Here is a 19,023-nt window from a genome sequence, read left to right on the forward strand (position 1 = left end):
AACCCTTCCTCCAACAGTACTCTTTACAGCTTTGTCGTTTCTCTAATAACAGCTTTATAATTTGTAGTTATACATTAATTTGTGTTCTTTCATTTGATTTCTTTCTCTCACCAGACAAAACTCAATGAAATTGAGTTAAATGTATTTCCTTCACTGTTTCATACTTCGCAACTATGAAAATGTCTGGCATTTAAATTAGTCAATAAAAGAAGGAACAAGTTTCTATAGTGTTGTCGTTATGGTGTAAGCATGTAACTTCGTGATGGTAAATCTGTCACAAAATTGGCATGTGCACATGCACTCTTATCACCCAGGGGCTTCCATGTACAAAATGGTAGCAAGAGTGTATTCTAACAGGAGGGTGAGGGTGAGGGGGAGATGAGAAATTTAGTCTCTAGAGCAGGAAAGGAATCCCACTGAAGAAAGATTTGGGTTAAAACAAGAGGTGAGTGGACTCCAAACTAGTTTTATTTCCCCACCTGTAAAATTGGAAAGTCTATTAAATAATATGCGGGTTCCCAGGCTCTAACATTCTAGAGTTCCATTTCTCCATTTTGCTTTGATCCTGCCTAGATACAGGACAACTGTTGATTTACCTCTCTTTGTTAGGTGTGTAAGGAACACTTACAATATTTGTGAGATGAAAAGAAAGATCCTGTTGGTGCAGAGAATAGGAGAGGGTATGTGACAGCCATATGACTCATTTATAGAGTGTGTGATCCTACCACACCTACTGGCAGACTATCTGTCAAATAATCAGTCCCCAGTATGATCAGGGTATTGAACATGAATTGTTCTAGAAAGTAAGGAACAGGCCCAAAATAAAACTTTTTATTGAGGAAGTAATAAAACATCTACGAAAATACATTCTCTCACCTATTGCACATGAGTATTTCTTAATTCTATTCAGTGCATTTCAAAAGCAAGTGAAGCATTCCAGAAACATTGTTCATGACACATGCAGATGTCTGCAAGGCTCATCTTCTTCAGCCACAGAACATGCAGGAAAAATTAATCATTTTGGCTCATAATACATTAGATGAATAATTATTAGATTTATTAAAAACACCCATATCTGTCTTCCCCCTATCTCGCTTAGCAATGTAACCAGCTGTTACTCTTTAATATGTGTGTCACCATCCTGGCATTGGGGTCAAACTCAAACTGTGATGATCCACTGAAGAAGTAGAAAAATCCTGTAAATATAGATAAAGAAAATGAGACATCTTCAAATATGTCATTTGCAACACATATAACTTAGATTGAGTACAAGTTAATAATGGAGGGCATTTATTAAGTGATTACTCTATGCCAAGCACTGAGCTAAGTGCTTTACATGCTTTATCTCGATTACCCTTACAAAAAACTGTGATGTGTTATTAATGAGAACAAAACTAAAAATTAGGACGGTTTTGTAATTTTAACAAGGTAGCATCTGTAAGGAAGGATGGAGGGAGGACTCCATCTCATCTGACTCCAAAGGAAGTGCTCTAAAACATTATGTCATACTGGTTCTAAACAGATAAAATTCTATAATATTTTAAAACCTTGTTTTCCTTTCTTTCCAACCTCTCCTCTTCTGCTGGGTCCTAAATTACAGTTTGGGAGACAACTAGACCCAGGAGAATCAGACAAATGATAAATGAGCCAGAGGTCCATTTCCTGCTTTGAATCCATCCTGGTTAAGTCATTTTAGTAACAAGATCATCAGCCTCATGAGCATTGGATTGTCAAGCACTGGCAGCTCCCTCCAAAATTCCTTCAGAGTAATCAAGAACAAGTTTTGCTTTCCTATTTGCCCATTACCAGGAATCACATTTTACCTATTTTGAGCATATGGGAGGACTACTATTTTATTTACAAATGACTAATGCAGGCAATCTCAGACTGCAACAGAAGCCCAGACAAGGCTCCCCTGGGGTGGGATAGAAGAAAAGGGACAACAAGATGGGATAGAATAGAATGACAACCAGCCATTAGTAAGCCTGGCTCACACAGATTGTATTTTTATACCAACATAGTGACCTGAAAGATAATGGCTTCTGTGTAAGTATCCTTTGATTTTATGTGCAGGTATGAAACAGAGACTTGGAAGTTATTCAGGAAAACACACACACACACACACACACACACACACACACACACAAATTTAAACCCACTTTGCATAAATTGGAAAGTTAAGATTTTCAGGAATTTGGAGTAAAAAAGATATCAGACTGAATGATTTAAAAACTGTTTTGACTCTGCACTTTATTTTGAAATCATAAAAATGCCTGGAGATGCCTGCGTTGACAATGAAATAAGGGTCTTCTTACCAAATGCCTGTAATACAGCATCAACCTTAGGCTCAACTCCTGGAAAGTCATCAGCTATTAGTCTAGGGAAGCCTTGCTCCATGGACTGGCTATTTTCATCAAATCTAAACCAAATGAAAGAAATACAGTTCAATGATGTGCAGTAGTTCCATTACACACAATAGTATAATGTGATGTTAATTTTCCAGTTTGTGGAATCCTAGACAAACTTTTTAAGTTGTATAAAAAATGTTAAACATTTTTAGAGCTACAAGAATAGGTTACTTTCCTGGGCTTACAAGTTTAAGACATAAAACAATATTTTCCCAGAAACAGGAATATTATGCCATTTTACAAAGGTTCCATACATATGTCTGAGGTAAATTTTCTAAGCCTGGACACACAGAAACCAAATTTCCCTGTGTCTACTATAAATACATAAAGACTGTGTAGACATAATATGCAAAATGAATTAAATCACTTAGCTAAAAATAAACCTCTGGTTCTCAGTCACACTGGGACCCTGTAGATCTTGTCTCCAAAGCCTGCCACACCTGGGCTTTCTATGGCAGCCACATGGTGACTGGAAATGGAATAAGAGGTGAATGCCTTTGGACCTCAGCTGGCCTCTGCTGATGTCTTTTAGTGTCTGAGTATATGGCCCAGTGATCACCGTTCTGAGAGCCCTTTGTATCCGGAAGGTAGAACAATAAGCTGTCTTCCTCATAATCATAAATTTTGAAGTTAGAGAAAGTTAGAGGGTGGGTGTAGGGTAGGGAAACATCCTTAAAGAAAGAAAATACTTTTCTTAATCAGGCTTCATAGAAAGTCATTTCTCTTGCATCTCACCTCCAGTATTTGTCTTCTACAAAGAAGTATGTTTTCTTCTTTTCCTTGTCAGAAACAGCTGCATCAATTTTCCTTATGGTTGGAGGAAAACCCAGGGTATGGATGCCTCTTGGATAACCTGCTTGTACCTCATTTCCTCTGATGGCCCAGAACTCATTTCCTGTTGAAAAAATAAATCCAAGACATTTTACATGAAGCCATTGATTTTAAAAATAATTATAGTGCATTGTTGTGGTAAAGAGGAAGTCTTGGTTTTAATTCCAACCTAATAATGCCCAGTTCACAGCCAGTCTTTAATAAATACTCCCTGAATGAGTGAGTGAATGAATGAATGAATAAATGAGTAGATAACTCGGATTCACTGCCCTTTCTCTGGCTTATATATTTGTATCTATACGTTATAGTTTATTTATAGATCAGTTTTAGTTATTTCTTATAATTGTTGGTGACTTTTTAACCTGAATTTCTCACCTAGACCTCTCTCTCTTAAGTTTCATACCAATAGATCAGTTGCTTATTGGACACTTCCTTCGAGATATTTCACAGTCAGTAATTCCAATCTGTGTTGCTTCTGAACACTGTCAGAATTCATTCAAATTCTAGTGAGTTAGGAGAATAAAATCCCATCAATCTCTCTGCATTTACTTTGTTACATCACTCTCCCAGACCCCAAGCCTGAATTCCTTCTTCACACTTACTGCCAGATTCACTAACCTAAAATGTCCATCTGTTGTTTATCTCTCTTGCTTCGTCTGAACTGAATGACTTGTATCTGTCTGAGCAGTTCCAGATATGCTCTTACTTGGTAAAAACAATTTCTTCTTTCTTAAAGACCTTTCTACTTTCTGTACACCCAGCCCATCTCTGCACAACAAAAGAGAACTTCAAGACCCATCCTAACATCACCTCCTCTAAGTGATCTTTGCTGAGCCCTGGGTATGAGTCAGGTGCTCCCATGGCACCCTTCCTTCTCTCAGTCCCAGCACTTGTCATATGTAGGCTGCCAAAGGCTTCATCTCTGCTGCTGCTTCTAGAATATGAGCCCTTTTCAGTCCTGACCTCCACTAATGAGCATGGTGTCTGACACAGTGCAAGTGATATGTAAATGTGAGATACATTACTGGATAACAATACATTAGAGTTATGTAATCCTTTACAATTTCTATTGCAATTTCACATTCATTTGATATTCACAAAAGTGAGATGGCCAGAAATAAATACTTTTAAAATCTCCATAAAGCTTGACATTTAAAAATATTCCATTATCACCTATGAGTCTAGGGAAAAAATAAAAATGAGAAATTAAAGAATTAAAATTGAACAAAATGAAAATACTCCATATCAAAATTTGCTGGATGAAACAGAAGAAATTGTTATTTATAGGAATAAATGCTAGTATTAGAAAAGAAAAAGTTACAAGTTAATAAGTTAAGTATCAAACTTAAGCTATAACAATAATAACAGGATCAATTCAAAGTAAACAAAAATTAAGGCAACAATAAAGATATGAACAGAAACTAATTAAATGGGAAATCAAAATATAATATAGAGAGTAAATAAAGCCAAAAGTCAGTCCTTTGAAAAGATCAGTAAAATTATTACATATGTTATGACAGTTGAAGAAAAAAGAGAAAGGCAAAAGGATTCAGTATTAGGAATGAAAAAGAGAACAAAACTTCAGCAATAATACAAATTACAACAAAATAATTTTCCAAAAACTTTTTACTGATGGATGTGAAAACAGACAAAATTGGCAAATTTTTAGAAAAACGTGTTAACAAAACTGACCCAAGAAGTAATAGAAACTCAAATAGCATATTACCAATAAAACAAATTGAAACAGTAGTTTAAAATTCTGATAAAGAAGCTGCCATACCTGAATATCTCCATTAGTTAATTTATCTCTCCCTGCAGTGATACTACATCTTACCGATTAAAGTTTTATAACACAGGGCTTTTCTCCTCATCTAATAAGATGGGTTCACCAGGAGCTTCCTGGCTATTCTTGGCCTTTCCTCTGCCTTATAAATTGGAAAACTAATTTGTCAAGTTCCGTGAAAAATCTTTTGGCATTTGGCATTTGAAATGAAAATGTCTTGTATCTATAGATAAATTGACATTTGTACTATGTTGCATTTTTTATCCATGAATATGGAATACCACCTATTTTCTTAAGAGGTCTCTAAAATAAAGTTTATAATGTTCTTTGTACAAATTTTATTTAAGTGTTAGTACAAGGTCTTGCAGTAATCTAAACTTTAATATAATGGAGAAAACTCATGTCGATAAAATTTTTGCAATAGGATTTATTCCAACAAGTTGAAAATTCTTATATAGTACTCACCTTTAAAAATAAAAACGGTGTCCCTGCTATTAACTTCATATGCAGCATCCAGATATGACGGGAGAGAGGGCCAAAATGCAGAAATCAAATGAAATTCAGCTTCAGGGTTCCAGTGGGATCTTCGCCAAAAATATCTGTAATACATAAAATTACCTGCAATTGTCTTTCTCCTTTAGATATGTGAAAAAAAAACATATTCTTTTTTTTTAAATCCATGCTAATTCACCCATTCATAGAAGTCTGTATTAAACCATCCTCCTGCATGTGATTCCAGGGTAATGAAATCGATGGCAGGCCTGTGACTGGTTCCAGTAAAATTATGTAGCTTGGTTCCATTCTAAAAGTCCATAAACAGTGTGCATATTATGTCCTAATATTTTAAAAAATATTATGTGTATATTGATGCTTGTATATGAATAGGACATTTTTGTAAAGAGTCAAAGGAAATTGGTAGCAGTGGTTGCACATATGAAGGGAGCTGGAGGACTGTAGGCCAAAGACTGGAGAGAGATTTTTTAACCCTGTATCTTTTGGTAGTGTTTAAATATTGTGCACAAGCACATATCACTTTTTTCCAAAAGTAATTAATTTGAATAGTAGCATTTGTTAGCAAATGGAAGGATACCACCCTGCTTCTAAGGATCCACCAGTGCTTTCTGAAGAAGTTCCATGATTTATGATATTTTAAAAAAATGAACAAAACAGATATAACTCCCTGCCTTAATCAAGCTTACAGTCTAGGGACCAAGAATCATCCCTTATAAGTCTGTAAAAAATGTCCTGGACAATTCTAAGAAGATGTAAAAAATCCAACAAGAGCTAGATCTGAATGATTTTAAAATGTAGAGGAAATTTTGTGTTTAAAAAAATCTCTGTCAAGCAGAAAAAGTAACTACTGGGTACTAGGATTAGTACTGGGGTGACAAAATTATCTGTACAACAAACCCCTGTGACACGAGTTTATCTATATAACAAACCTGCCCATGTACCCCTGAACCTAAAATAAAAGTTAAAAAAAAAAGCTCTGTCAAGTTTCTGTTTTTCTTTCTAAGCACTGTACATCAAAAGAATAGATAGAAAAATACAATTTTCTGGTCTGACCTGTCTTTAAAGAACAGATGTTCTCCCCTCAGAGTGCTGATGGCATCGAAGGACAAAGCAGGATCACACTTGGCTGGCGTCCCAGATCCTGAAGGAACAGATTTTGTGGGTACCAGGGGTTCCTCAGTAGAGGCAGGGGGAGGTCCTAAAGGAAACAGATTTGGGGATGCAAACATTAAAAAAAATGTGATGCGTCTGTCAATTTGTGTGCCTTTCAAACATTCTCAAAGTGCTTCAAGCTAAATCAGAAATACTTTAGGTAGCACTAGAAAGCTTTCTTGAGGACTGTCATTGTAGAGCTGCAATGTCTAATTTTTCCAGCATCACTCACCATAGAGAGACTGAATGCCATTCACATCATCTTGTGAAAGGCGGAACCGGGAGAGCTCTGTGAATGAGTTGTAGAGTGGGTACATCAAAGCTTCAGTGTTGGCTGAGTGAAAGAGCCCCAGGGAGTGGCCAAGTTCATGAGCAGCAACGAGGAATAAATTGGTGCCTGTATGAAAATCATAAATATTCAGAATCCACCAGCTCTTTCTTCCGTAAATACACATACAGAACATATGCCAGCTGTACAGGCCATCCTTGAAACCACCATGTCTTTTCAGTATTTGTGGATTGGTTCATTGATTGGCACATTCCATACTTTATAGAAATTAATGTGTTTTTCAAGGTTGACTTTAAGTCAATATATAAGACAGTTTTTCACCTTATCCCTCCCTAGATCCCTCCTTGGTCAGGAAAACTAAGACACTTTTCCTATATTGACAAATGAGAAGCATTATTTTCAAAAGATTTTTTTTTGAAAGGACAAGACTAATAGCATGTCAATAAATATAACTCTTCGTTGTCTAAAAATAAAAAGTCATTGTTCAAATTTAGGAACACTTGCCAGTTGCAACCTCAGTTAAAATTAATCATATAACATTTACGTTCAAACTTTCAAGCCAGAAGACTGTGGTTATTTCTTGTGGGGTTTAGTCTGAATTTCTCTTCCTCCTCTTCATCATACTCAAGTAATTTTTTTTTTGAGACAGAGTCTCGCTCTGTTGCCCAGGCTGGAGTATGGGTTCAAGCATTTCTTGTGCCTCAGCCTCCTGAGTAGCTGGGATTACAGGCACGTGCCACCATGCCTGACTAATTTTTGTATTTTTGTTGAGATAGGGTTTCACCATGTTGGCTAGGCTGGTCTCAAACTCCTGGCCTCGAGTGATTCACCCACCTTGGCCACCCAAAATGCTGGGATTACAGGCATTAGCCACCGTTGCCTGGCCATAATAAAATAATTTTTGATTGTCAAAAATCTTCCCAGTAATAGGTGCCACTGGATGTGTACAATCTTTAGTTTAAAACAGAAACGTGCCCAATAACTGTTTTCTGCAGCACAAACACAGCTAGATTCAGCTTTTTAAAAATATTATAAAAAGAGTTTTATTGAATTTAGTAGTAGATATTCTTTAACCAAGGCTCCAAGAATTGTGCAGAAAAGAACAGTTGTTCAAATAAAAGGCAATAATTTCATGCAACACAAACTTCAGTCTTGTGAGACAGAGTCTCACTCTGTTGCCCAGGCTGGAGTACAGTGGTGCAATCTCGGCTCACTGCAGCCTCCACCTCCTGGGTTCAAGTGATTCTCGTGCCTCAGCCTCCTGAGTCTTGTACTCAGGAAAGATGTTCTTTGCATTTACATTAAAAACCCCAGGCACTGTCAGAAATAGTGATTATTTCAACAGTGTGTTTCTAAACTTCAGAAGCCATTTTAAAAATTAAATAGCATACAGTTAATTTTAGTCACTATGTTTAGATGTAAAGTGTTTCAAAGCCAATTTAGGGTGAAAAAAAAAAAACCCATCTAAGCTACAGACAGTGAGATGTTTATTTAGAAAGATGACCTAACAATTTTTTTTCAGGTCCTGGCATTTTCTCCTGATCCCTACTTTTAAGTAAAAAGGAGGCCAATGAGAAAAAAGAGAGAAAGTAAACCTGAGGGCAAATGTTAGGATTGGAACTGATTTAATGGAATTCATTCTACCCTAATCATCTATCATTAAAGTGATGAAAAACATTATTAATTACGCTGATCCTCAAACCCCCACAAGATCCTGAGTTGTGGAGATAAGATTGAATGGTTTTTACAATATTGTACTTGGTGGGGGCAAACATGAAAATACAGACATTTAATAAAATTCTTCAATAATGATTGAAACAAACAGTACTTCTGTTTAAAACTCAGGTAATAAAAAAATTCAGTTGCTAGTATATTCCATTTATTGCTCATTCTAGATAATCCAATTATTTTTGGGTAGGATTAGACATTATTCCTGAAATGTTCCTGAGAGATTTACGACCCACCTGATGCATCTTCTGTCCATTTTTCATCATCATCAAAGTGAATATCTCCATAAAGCCCAGGTCCAGGTGGATAGGCATGAGCCAAACTGTGTCCTGGGCCATCAAAAGAGTAAAAGTCTCCATGTTCTGATAGGGAACAAATTAATGGAAATATAAGTGTTCAGAATTTCTTTTTTACCCTGTTCCAATAAAACAACAGTAGATTCTATAGTCTGAATGTTGGTGTCTGCTGCAAATTCATATGTTGAAACTCAATACCCAATGAGATATAGTATTAAGAGGTTAGGTCTTTAGGAAGTGATTAGGTCATAAGTGCTCTGCCCTCATGAATGAGATTAGTGCTTTTATGAAAGAGGCTTGAGGGAACCTCCTGGCCCTTTCTATCATGTGAGGACACAGAAGGTACCATCTATGAGGAATAGGCTCTCATCAGACACTAAATCTGCTGGCACCTTAATCTTGGACTTCCCAGCCTCCAGAATTGTGAGCAATAAATTTCTGTTTTTTATAAATTACCCAGTCTGAGGTATCTTGCTATAACAGTCTGAACAGACTGATACACCAGATAAATGGATGCTTTATTTGATTACCTTTAAATGCAAAAGAGATCATTATATCAGCCTCTCCTTCATACAGCCTGGAGAATGTGAGTGGAGTCACCTCTTCCCAGACTCTCAGAGCTTTCTCAATGGCAGAATCAACAGCATCTCTTGGCAAATCTGGTGTATAATTCACAATCCTGGAGGAGAAAAATTGAAGAGGATATTATTTTCTCCTGCCATTATGAAAAATTGTTAAAGAAAACTTTATGTTACTTATCCAAATATGACGAGTAACTTATAACGTTTCAATATTATGTGAAAACTACTCTGAACCATTACCTGTATGTAAGGTAGGTTTTCCTCCACTTCGGCATGCTGGGAAAGGTGCTGAAGTGACCAACGTCAGGAACTCCACACCTTGGCTTGCGCATCACCTCCAGAGTGTCAGTGTCTAGCTTCCCTGTCACCTCCAACCCAAGGAACTTCTGCATTCCTTGGATTTTTTTAACAATGAGATTACCATCCTTTCTTCTAAACTGTTTCACATCCTTTTCAAGGTTGTAGTACTTTTCTAGGTATTGCTAATGGAAAATAGAATTTTTAGGTCATTTTTTTGATTTTCCATCATTTATCCAACTTTTATAATCCATCGTAATTTTCCTCTAGTTTCTTAAAACAAAAGAGGTTATCACATTTAATTTGATTTTTCATTAAGACTCCCCATTTCATACAAATTTTTAAATTTTATTGCAGTGTTAGTTTGCTAGTCAAGTAAGGAATTTGGGGTTGAAAATTCAGGTCTAGCGTTATTTTTGTTAGTTTTCAAAGAAACCCTCTTTTAACATAGTTTTGTGAAAAGTTAGAATACTAACCTTTTCTACTTACATTGTTATTATAGACCTGGTTTAAGACTAAAGTGTGGTAAACTCTTTTGTCCAAATACAACAAGTAAAAATATAAAAACTATTACCTGATATGATTTAAAGATCAAACTTAGCATGCTCCCCTCCCCAATAATTTTAACTAAAGAAATTCTAAAGCCAGAGGAGTTTCATATATTCTCCATATGTTCTTTTCACTTAGCCACAAATATACTGCTACTATTTTATTGTAACCTTGAGCATTTATATTCCCTTTCTGAATCTTTCTTTTCTTCTCTGTTAACATAAAAATAACTTCCACCTCCAGCCTGTTAATTATTCTCTGATGCTACAGTTTTCTGACAAAGTGATCTCTAGTCTAATCATTCTGCTTTGTGTTGGAAGACCAAGTAGACACACTTGAGCTGGCCAGTAGCTGCAATAGATGCCACCATTAATTACCTGGGCAAGATCCCTGTTGGAGTCCTCCTCTTTTGCTGCCCCACTCAGAGGACAGGCAGAGCAGACTGGCAGACACAACAGCACAAGGAATGCAAGATGCATCATTCTCACTGCCCTTACCTTCTTTGTCTACTGGGCTTCTAGCTCTACCCCCTAGTGGCCTTTCTTTTATACAGAGACAATGCTGAGATCACCAACAGTATGATTCATGCATGTGTTTTTTAAGTCTGAACGTTCACAAACATTTAATGTAATGGTGATACAGCCTACATCAGTATTTTCCTTCAACTTTCTAAACTTGAAAGAATGATTAATCCCCAGGAAATGATTTCTGTGTTTGTAAAGATGAAAAAGAATTGGCTGGATAATTCATGTCTCTGTATTTACTTAAAGAGAGCTGACAAGCTTGGTAAAATGCCAAATGTGTAGACATTTTAAAATCAGTGCAATTTTCTTTTAAGAAGGCTATGTTTTAAACTTAAATATAAACAGGAAGAATCAAGTAGGTCAATGGGAATAAATTCCAAATATAGTTGTGGTCTAAATGTGGGAGTTACTATCTACAAAGATATTAAAACAAATATTTCACTTCTTGAGTCCTTGTTTACAACAGCTATTACTGATTTTCAGACGGATTTACTGGCCATGGAGTAGGGGTATTGTGAGAAGGACATGGAGCATGTAGAGAAAAGAATCCAAAGAGAGAAGCTTTGGTGTTCACTCATTCTCCATTTCCCAGTGTATAATTATGTTCAAAGTAACTGCTCCATAAAACTTGTTAAATAGAAAAAATTAAATTGCATGTTAGACTGAAATGGTCCTCCTACCCTCTTCCTCTTCTTTGCTTTTAAAAATTCTTTTCATCCTTTCTTTCTCCTCTTAAGGTACAAAGGAGGAGATGAATTGAGATCTGTAATGGGAAATGATTTCAAATCCTCCCTTTCTTTCACATGTCTAACGATCCATCCCTGCCCATGAATAGTATTTTCTTTCTTGTTTTCTCAGCCAAATAAAGTGCTTTTTACACAGTAACACAGTAAGTCTGCAATAACTGTTTTGTCAAATTAACCTGTTAATATAAAGAACCCCAAAATTCTTTTAGTAAAGAACTATATTTTTCTCTCACTAAACATAAATTAACTCTACCATGTCTGAAGTATATAATTTCAAAGTGATGACAGATTAAAATAATAAGTGTGTAGGAATGATCTTTTCAGTATCACCCACCATTCCCACCCTACTTAGGTAGCCTGGAGAGGTGAGACTTCCAGGAACCAAGAGGCTCTGAGACTTCCAAGCCAGAGTTGGAGAGAAACTGGGATATACACTGAGCCAGCCAAGTCAGCTTGTGACTTACTGTTGCCAAAGAGTTTGCTCTACAGTGTGGTGACAACTAGACTCAAATAAAGTCAGCTGGACATTGAGCAAGTACAGTCAGGCACTGTATAATGTTTCAGTCAACGATGGACGACATATATGATGGTGGTCCCATATGATTATAATGGAGCTTGATATGGTTTGGATCTGTGTCCCTGCCCAAATCTCATGTCAAATTGTCATTCCCAGTGTTGGAGGTGAAGCGTGGTGGGAGGTGATTGGATCACAGGGGCGAATTTCTCATGCCCATTTAGCACCATTCCATCGGTGATGTTCTTGTCACAGTGAGTGAATGAGTTATCATGAGATCTGGATGTTTAAAAGTGTGTAGCACCTCCCCCCTCTTTCTTCCTCCTGCTCTGGCCATGTAAAGTGCAGGCTCCTCTTTTGCCTACTGCCCTGATTGCAAGTTTCCTGAGGCCTCCCCAGAAGAAGGTGCCACCATGGTTCCTATATAGCCTGCAGAACCGTGAGCCAATTAAATCTCTTTTCTTTATAAGTTACCCAGTCTCACGTATTTTTGATAGCAATGCAAGAACAAACTAATACAGAGCTGATAAGCACCCATCAGCTGTTGTCATCGTAGCCATCATAATGTCATAGTACAATGCATTATCCATGTGTTTGTGATGATGCTGGTGTAAACAAACCTACTGTGCTGCCATATAAAAGTCTAGCACATGCAATTGTGTACAGTACCTAATTCTTGATAATAGTAATAAATGGCTGTTTATGCAGTTACCATACATTTTATCATTTATTTTAGAGTGTACTTTTTTTTTAAAGTTAACTGTAAAACTGCTTCAGGCAGGTCCTTCAGAAGGTATTCCATGGTTACTGCCCTATACAGGCATTATTATCATAGGAAATGACAGCTGCATCAGTGTTATTGCCCTGAAAGACCTTCTAGTGGAACACGATGTGAAGGTAGAAAACAGTGATATTGATGATCCTGATCCTGTGTAGGCCTGGGCTAATCTGTGTTTTGTGTCTTCATTCTCAACAAAAAGTTTAAAAAGTAAAAAAAAATTAAAGATAGCAGAAAGCTTATAGGATAAGGATATCAAGAAAAAAATATTTTTGTACCTCTGTGAAATGTTTGTGTTTAACCTAAGTGTTATTACAAAAGAGTCAAAAAATTTTTTAAATTAAAAAGTTTATAAAGTAAAAAAGTTACTACAGTAAGCTAAGGTTAATTTATATTGAAGAAAGAAAAATGCTTTTATAAATTTAGTGTAGTCTAGGTATACAATGTTCATAAAGTCTACATAGTGTACAGATTCACTCACCACTCACTCACTGACTCAGAGTAACTTCCAGTCTGGCAAGCTTCATTCACAGTTAGTGCCCTGTATAGTTGTACCATTTTTTATCTTTAATACCATCTTTTTATAGTATTTTTTATGTTAAAATATGTGTAGATACAGTAATACTTATTATTATGTTACAATTGCCTCCAGTAGTCAGTAGAACTTCATGCTGTATAGGTTTGTAGCCTAGGAGTAATAGGCTTGCTGGGCGTGGTGGCTGACACCTCTACTCTCAGCTACTTGGAAGGCTGAGATGGGAGGATCACTTTCCCCAGAAAATTTTTTAAAGGCTGTACCACATAGTCTAGGCATGTAGTAGGCTGTACCATAGAAGTTTTTGTAAGTTTAATCCATGGTATTTGCACAATGGAGAAATTGCCTAAGGACATGTTTCTTAGAATGTGTCCCCATTGTTAAGTCACACATGACTGTGTATAATTAATTCAGGCCATTATTTGGTCATCTATAAAATGGGGTGGATATAACCACACTCACAAGATTATTTTGTATGCTTTATGCTGGGGAACAAATCTCTTCTTATTTCACTCCAACACCTTTAACAGACAAAGCTTGTTGGCCTGACAAATCTATGACAATGCCCCAGGCCCTGATTTGACAAGCTGTGAGATGCCCATTTTTGCTTGAGTCATAACTTTATTAGTGTTGACACATCCTGTTAATGGATTTTATTATGTGGTAATGATACAATGAAAGTTTACATTGTAGTAATAGCTACGACTATAATTGGGAACCTGTAGGATAGCACATGTCTCACAGAAATGATGTTAGTGTTTAAACTTGTCCTGCATTAAACCATGACACCTGGAAGAAATTAATGACCTGGAGCAGGTGAGTCTTATATTTGTCTTTAAATAATTCATTACTTGTTAAACCTACTGAAGTATGTATAGGGTCAGGCAAGGAAGCATACAGAGCTCATACTTAAAGAAAGGTGAAACCCCTGGTATTGAGCTTCCACTGTAGCCAGTTCTTAAATGTGAGTTATTTTTAAACTTCAGAACAACCCAACAAAGTTGAGATTAGAAAAATTGAATAATAAGCTCACGATCAAAAGCTAATAAGTGGGAAGAGATTATTCAGAACTGCCAGAAGAAACCTCCATGACTACAACTTGGATGTTTATCAAAAACTTCTTGGCTTCATTATCCATATCTTTGCTATTGTGAATAGTGCTGCAATAAACATACGAGTACAGGTATCTTTTTGACATAATGATTTCTTTTCCTTTGGGTAGATATCCAGTAGTGGGATTGCTGGGTTGAATGGTAGTTCTATTTTTTTGGTCTTTGAGAAATCTCCATACTGTTTGGAATACTATGCAGCCATAAAAAAGAATGACATAATGTCTTTAGCAGTAACATGGATGGAAGTGGAGGCCATTATGTTATGTGAAATAATTTAGAAACAGAAAGTCAAATACTGCATGTTCTGATTTACAAGTGGGAGCTGAATAATGTGTACACATGGATATACTGTGTGGAATAATAGACACTGGACACTCGGGAGGGTGGGAGGGTGGGAGGGAAAAGAGGGATGAGAAATTATCTAATGGGGGCACAATGTCTTCTATTCCAGTGAGAGTTACACTAAAAGCTCGGACTTCAACACTATGCAATATATCCATGTAACAAACCTGCACTTGTACCCCCCAAATATATTTAAAATAATAGTAATGACAAAAGTTTTAAAACAACCTCTTGGCTTGGACCTTGGTTCTTCCCCAACTTTTTTTCTTTTATGTCTTGACACTGTTCTTTATCTCTCATTCTTTTTTTTTTTTGAGACTGAGTCTCGCTCTGTCACCCAGGCTGGAGTGCAGTGGTGCGATTTCAGCTCACTGCAAGCTCCGCCTCCTGAGTTCACACCATTCTCCTGCCTCAGCCTCCCGAGTAGCTGGGACTACAGGTGCCCACCACCACGCTCGGCTAATTTTTTGTATTTTTAGTAGAGACGGGGTTTCACCGTGTTATCCAGGATGGTCTCAGTCTCCTGATCTCATGATCCGCCCACCTCAGCCTCCCAAAGTGGTGGGATTACAGGCGTGAGCCAGCGCACTCAGCCTATTTCTCATTCTTGAACTCACCCCTGAACATGCCTTCAATTTATCTCCTTAGCTTCTGTTCTTTTCTCCCAACTCTCTGATCATCCTGCTAACACAGTTACTTCATTTGATCTATGTTTATCTGTTCTGTCACTTGCAGCTCCTCTTGGCCTGTGCTGCACTGATGTGATCCAGACAGAAGGCAGGTCTACAATCCAGTGCAATTTCAGTGACTAAGACAGAGAAATGCATAACGGTTTTTCACTTCCATTTTATCCAATTCTTGGGAAAACTGGTTAGCTATTAATTTTCAATACCCAAAGACCTCTGATTTTAAGGTTGTACACGTATACATATAATCCTGCGTCAACCATGGCATGACACTGACTTCAGTATTTTGCAACTTCTTTCGTTGGAAATTACTGGTTTTTACACAGACTCATAACAAGTGAAAAGTTCACCTCTTTCCCATGCTTTTAGTTACAATTTGACTGCTTCACAATGGGAACACGGTTTATTGTTAGATTTATATTCATTTTTTTCTCTATTCTGGTAGTTTAGTCAAATACTGCAGGTCACTTATGCTTGCTATAGAAAATACTATAAATGGAAGGAGGCAAAGTATCAAAGTAGGGGTTAGACAGACCTCAGTATCATGACTTCAGTGTTGTGAATATTAGAAAGCATAATTTTATGTTGTGTCCATTATAGGACATTATAGGCCATTATTATTTTAACAATACCTAAACACATAAAATAATGGTCTATGAATGTAGTTACTGTATTTCCAATGTGTAGGAAATACAGTAACAATGTGTTAGGTTAGTTGCTCTGTTGATTCCTTGGTGCAGTGGGCTTTTCTGGTGGGAAGACCCTCATTGGGGAGGAAAGAAGCACTGAAGAAAAATTCTGGCTTTAGGGGAATATGCAAAAGAAAAGAGCAATTATCATTTGTTGAATATTTTCAACATGACAGGCACTGTGCTAGGTGATCTAACCTCTTCTATCTTTACGACAATCCTGGAAGTTAGTATTATTTTCCCTTTACCACAGAAAGGAATCGAAGACTCAGAATGGTCAAGATCACAAAGAGTTGAATGGCAGAGCAGATCTTGCAGCTTTGCACTGCAATTTATTGGCCAGAACACTGCCCCTTTAAGACATATGGGATAGGTCTGGAAAAAAGCTACTACTTCCCCTTAGAGTGGTGTTTGGGGTTAAATTCTCCAAAAGGATTCAAACTGGAAGGCTAGAGCCTCATTTAAAACCCAAACAAAACCCAAACAAGCAAAACCGCTACTTTCTAGTGCATTTCTGGGCTCAAAGACAATAGTGGAAATCTCTAAACACTCCTCTTGAATCACCCTGTATCATGTTTCTGAGGCTGTGTTAATTTGCTCTAGTAAAGAAATCATATCTGAAATAGTAGCTGTAATGGTAATTACCCACTAGGTAAGTTACCTGCTAGGTAGTTACCCACTAGGTAAGTCCACCATCATGATGTATTTGGTTTATGCAAGGGCTCCAAGGATTAATTGAGTGAGGTTGTGAGAGGATTACCCTCCTTGTTGCTTTTAAATCTCTGATAGTGTAACCAGTCTGTGCAATCCTCCCAGGATGTGACATTGGTTTTTTGCTGCTTTTGGTTTACTATTTTGACCAGAGTTTAGGAGGAGCAGTTTCAGGGGCTACTAGTTGGCCCTTCCCACCATAAAGATCTTATTCCAGAAGTCAGGGAACAACCACAAGATGGTCTGTGGGCCCACGGGGCCCATGGTGAGATGACCTTGAGTCAGAACCCTATTTATCATTTTCCCTCATATACCTCCTTTCTAAACTGGAAGGCCATAATGCCATTTTGGGACCTCTGATACCAGGTCAGTTCAGATCTGGCATCCAACTGTCCTTGCAAAATCTGAGTACTCTTCTTCCCCAGTGCACAGTTAACCTGGCGGATGGCCATAGGTACCTTTATGAGGATAATTTAAAAGACATACGTGTAATCCTTGGTATATAGTGGCATCACAGTTACTAAGATGTGTGTGTGTGTGTGTGTGTGTGTGAGAGAGAGAGAGAGAGAGAGAGAGGGAGAGAGAGAGAGAGACTGGGTCCCCTTGAAGGAGGATTTCTCTCTCCATATATACACATACATATGTATATATATATACACACACACATACGTATATGCATGTTTTGTATGATTTGTGTATACATATTATAACGTATACATATTATGCATGTTTTGTATTATTTGTACATACATATGATAAGTATGATTTGTATATACGTATGTATATGTATATATAGTATATGTGTGTATATAAATGGAGAGATATATGTATGCATGTGTACATACATATGTATATATGTATATGGATGTGTATATATATACATGTATATACATATACGTCTGTATGTATGCACTTTTGCCATTCTGCTATCCCATCATCTTTAATGATACTAGAGAGGCCAATTCCCCAGAAACACCTCATATTCTTAACCCACCTTACAGAGAACAACTACCACCAGGTATCTCTGAGACACCAGTGTGCACCCTCACCAGTATGGTCCTTATGGCTTCAATGAAAGCCAATGAAAAGAGTGCCCTCTGGGCCTTCCCAGGCAACAGAGTATGATGGTGGGTTCTTCAATCTCATGTAATAGATTCATTTTAAGGTTCAAATCTCTCTGTGCCTTCTGACTTCTTCCTCAAAATCATGCCACAGAAATTCTGGCATCTCCACCTCATATACCACAGGACATCATTGTGTCCAAGATTTGAGAATCCATGTCAGCAGAGTATTAGACAAGCTGCTGGTTTCCTTTCTAGAAAATTGATTCCCAAGTCAAGAATGTGTGTATCGATGTCAATAAATTCTTCCCTCTCCAACCTTACATCCCCCAACTTAATCCGATGCCTTTCAGATTTACTCCCATATGTGTTTCCTTGATTTCTGATGATACTTAATGCCCAGGTCCTATAATTCTTTTGGTTAGTAACCTATTTCCTACCATAGCTAGGATCTGAACTATACTGAGACCTGATCTTAGTCATTTGCCTGAAAATAATGAGCAGAGGGAAGAGCAATTTGGGACGAGGGCAAACACTATCTTGTGAGGTTTTTGTCTCAAATGAGGTCTTTATCAATTCTCCATGCAAGCGTAGTTTGTGCTCCTCTGGCAAGAGGGAGGTACTACTTCTGCCTGTGTAGAGCTTGCTTCTGCCTGTATAAAGCTACTTGCAAGACTCCTGCCTACATAAACTTTCCTCCCAAATTAGTCATGATAAACTAGTGATTATCTTGACAAACTATATTATGCAGCATTAACCAAATAGAAAATCTTAGTGGCTTAGGAAATAAAAGTTGTATATATGTTTAGAGACAAGAATCTCATTCTGTAGCCCAGGCTGGAGTGCAGTGGTGATATGGTTTGGCTCTGTGTCCCTACACAAATCTTGTGTGGAATTG

The 19,023-nt window shown here is 37.2% G+C and overlaps 1 protein-coding gene across 1 annotated transcript; it reads right to left on the reverse strand.

The window, feature by feature from the left end:
* Positions 1–804: 804 nt before the first annotated feature.
* MMP10 (matrix metallopeptidase 10) lies at positions 805–11,051 on the reverse strand. Its single transcript, XM_054440038.2, has 10 exons — positions 10,805–11,051; positions 9,822–10,063; positions 9,531–9,679; positions 8,941–9,066; positions 6,920–7,084; positions 6,589–6,733; positions 5,488–5,621; positions 3,144–3,303; positions 2,316–2,419; positions 805–1,196 (listed from the first exon to the last, which is right to left on the reverse strand). Exons 1-10 carry the CDS (start codon positions 10,907–10,909, stop codon positions 1,096–1,098), a joined length of 1,431 nt encoding a protein of 476 aa, XP_054296013.1. The 5' UTR covers positions 10,910–11,051; the 3' UTR covers positions 805–1,095.
* Between the last annotated feature and the right edge of the window lie 7,972 nt (positions 11,052–19,023).

The sequence above is a fragment of the Pongo pygmaeus genome, chromosome 9 (genome assembly GCF_028885625.2).
Source record: "Pongo pygmaeus isolate AG05252 chromosome 9, NHGRI_mPonPyg2-v2.0_pri, whole genome shotgun sequence".
NCBI classification, from domain to species: domain Eukaryota; kingdom Metazoa; phylum Chordata; class Mammalia; order Primates; family Hominidae; genus Pongo; species Pongo pygmaeus.

Coding starts and splice junctions, on each gene's coding strand:
- MMP10 (XM_054440038.2), bottom strand. CDS start 10,909: ATGATGCATCTTGCATTCCTTGTGCTGTTGTGTCTGCCAGTCTGCTCT. Junction 10,064..10,804: donor CCAACAGGGATCTTGCCCAG/GTAATTAATGGT, acceptor ATTTTCCATTAG/CAATACCTAGAAAAGTACTA. Junction 3,304..5,487: donor CACCGTTTTTATTTTTAAAG/GTGAGTACTATA, acceptor TTTTTTCAACAG/GAAATGAGTTCTGGGCCATC.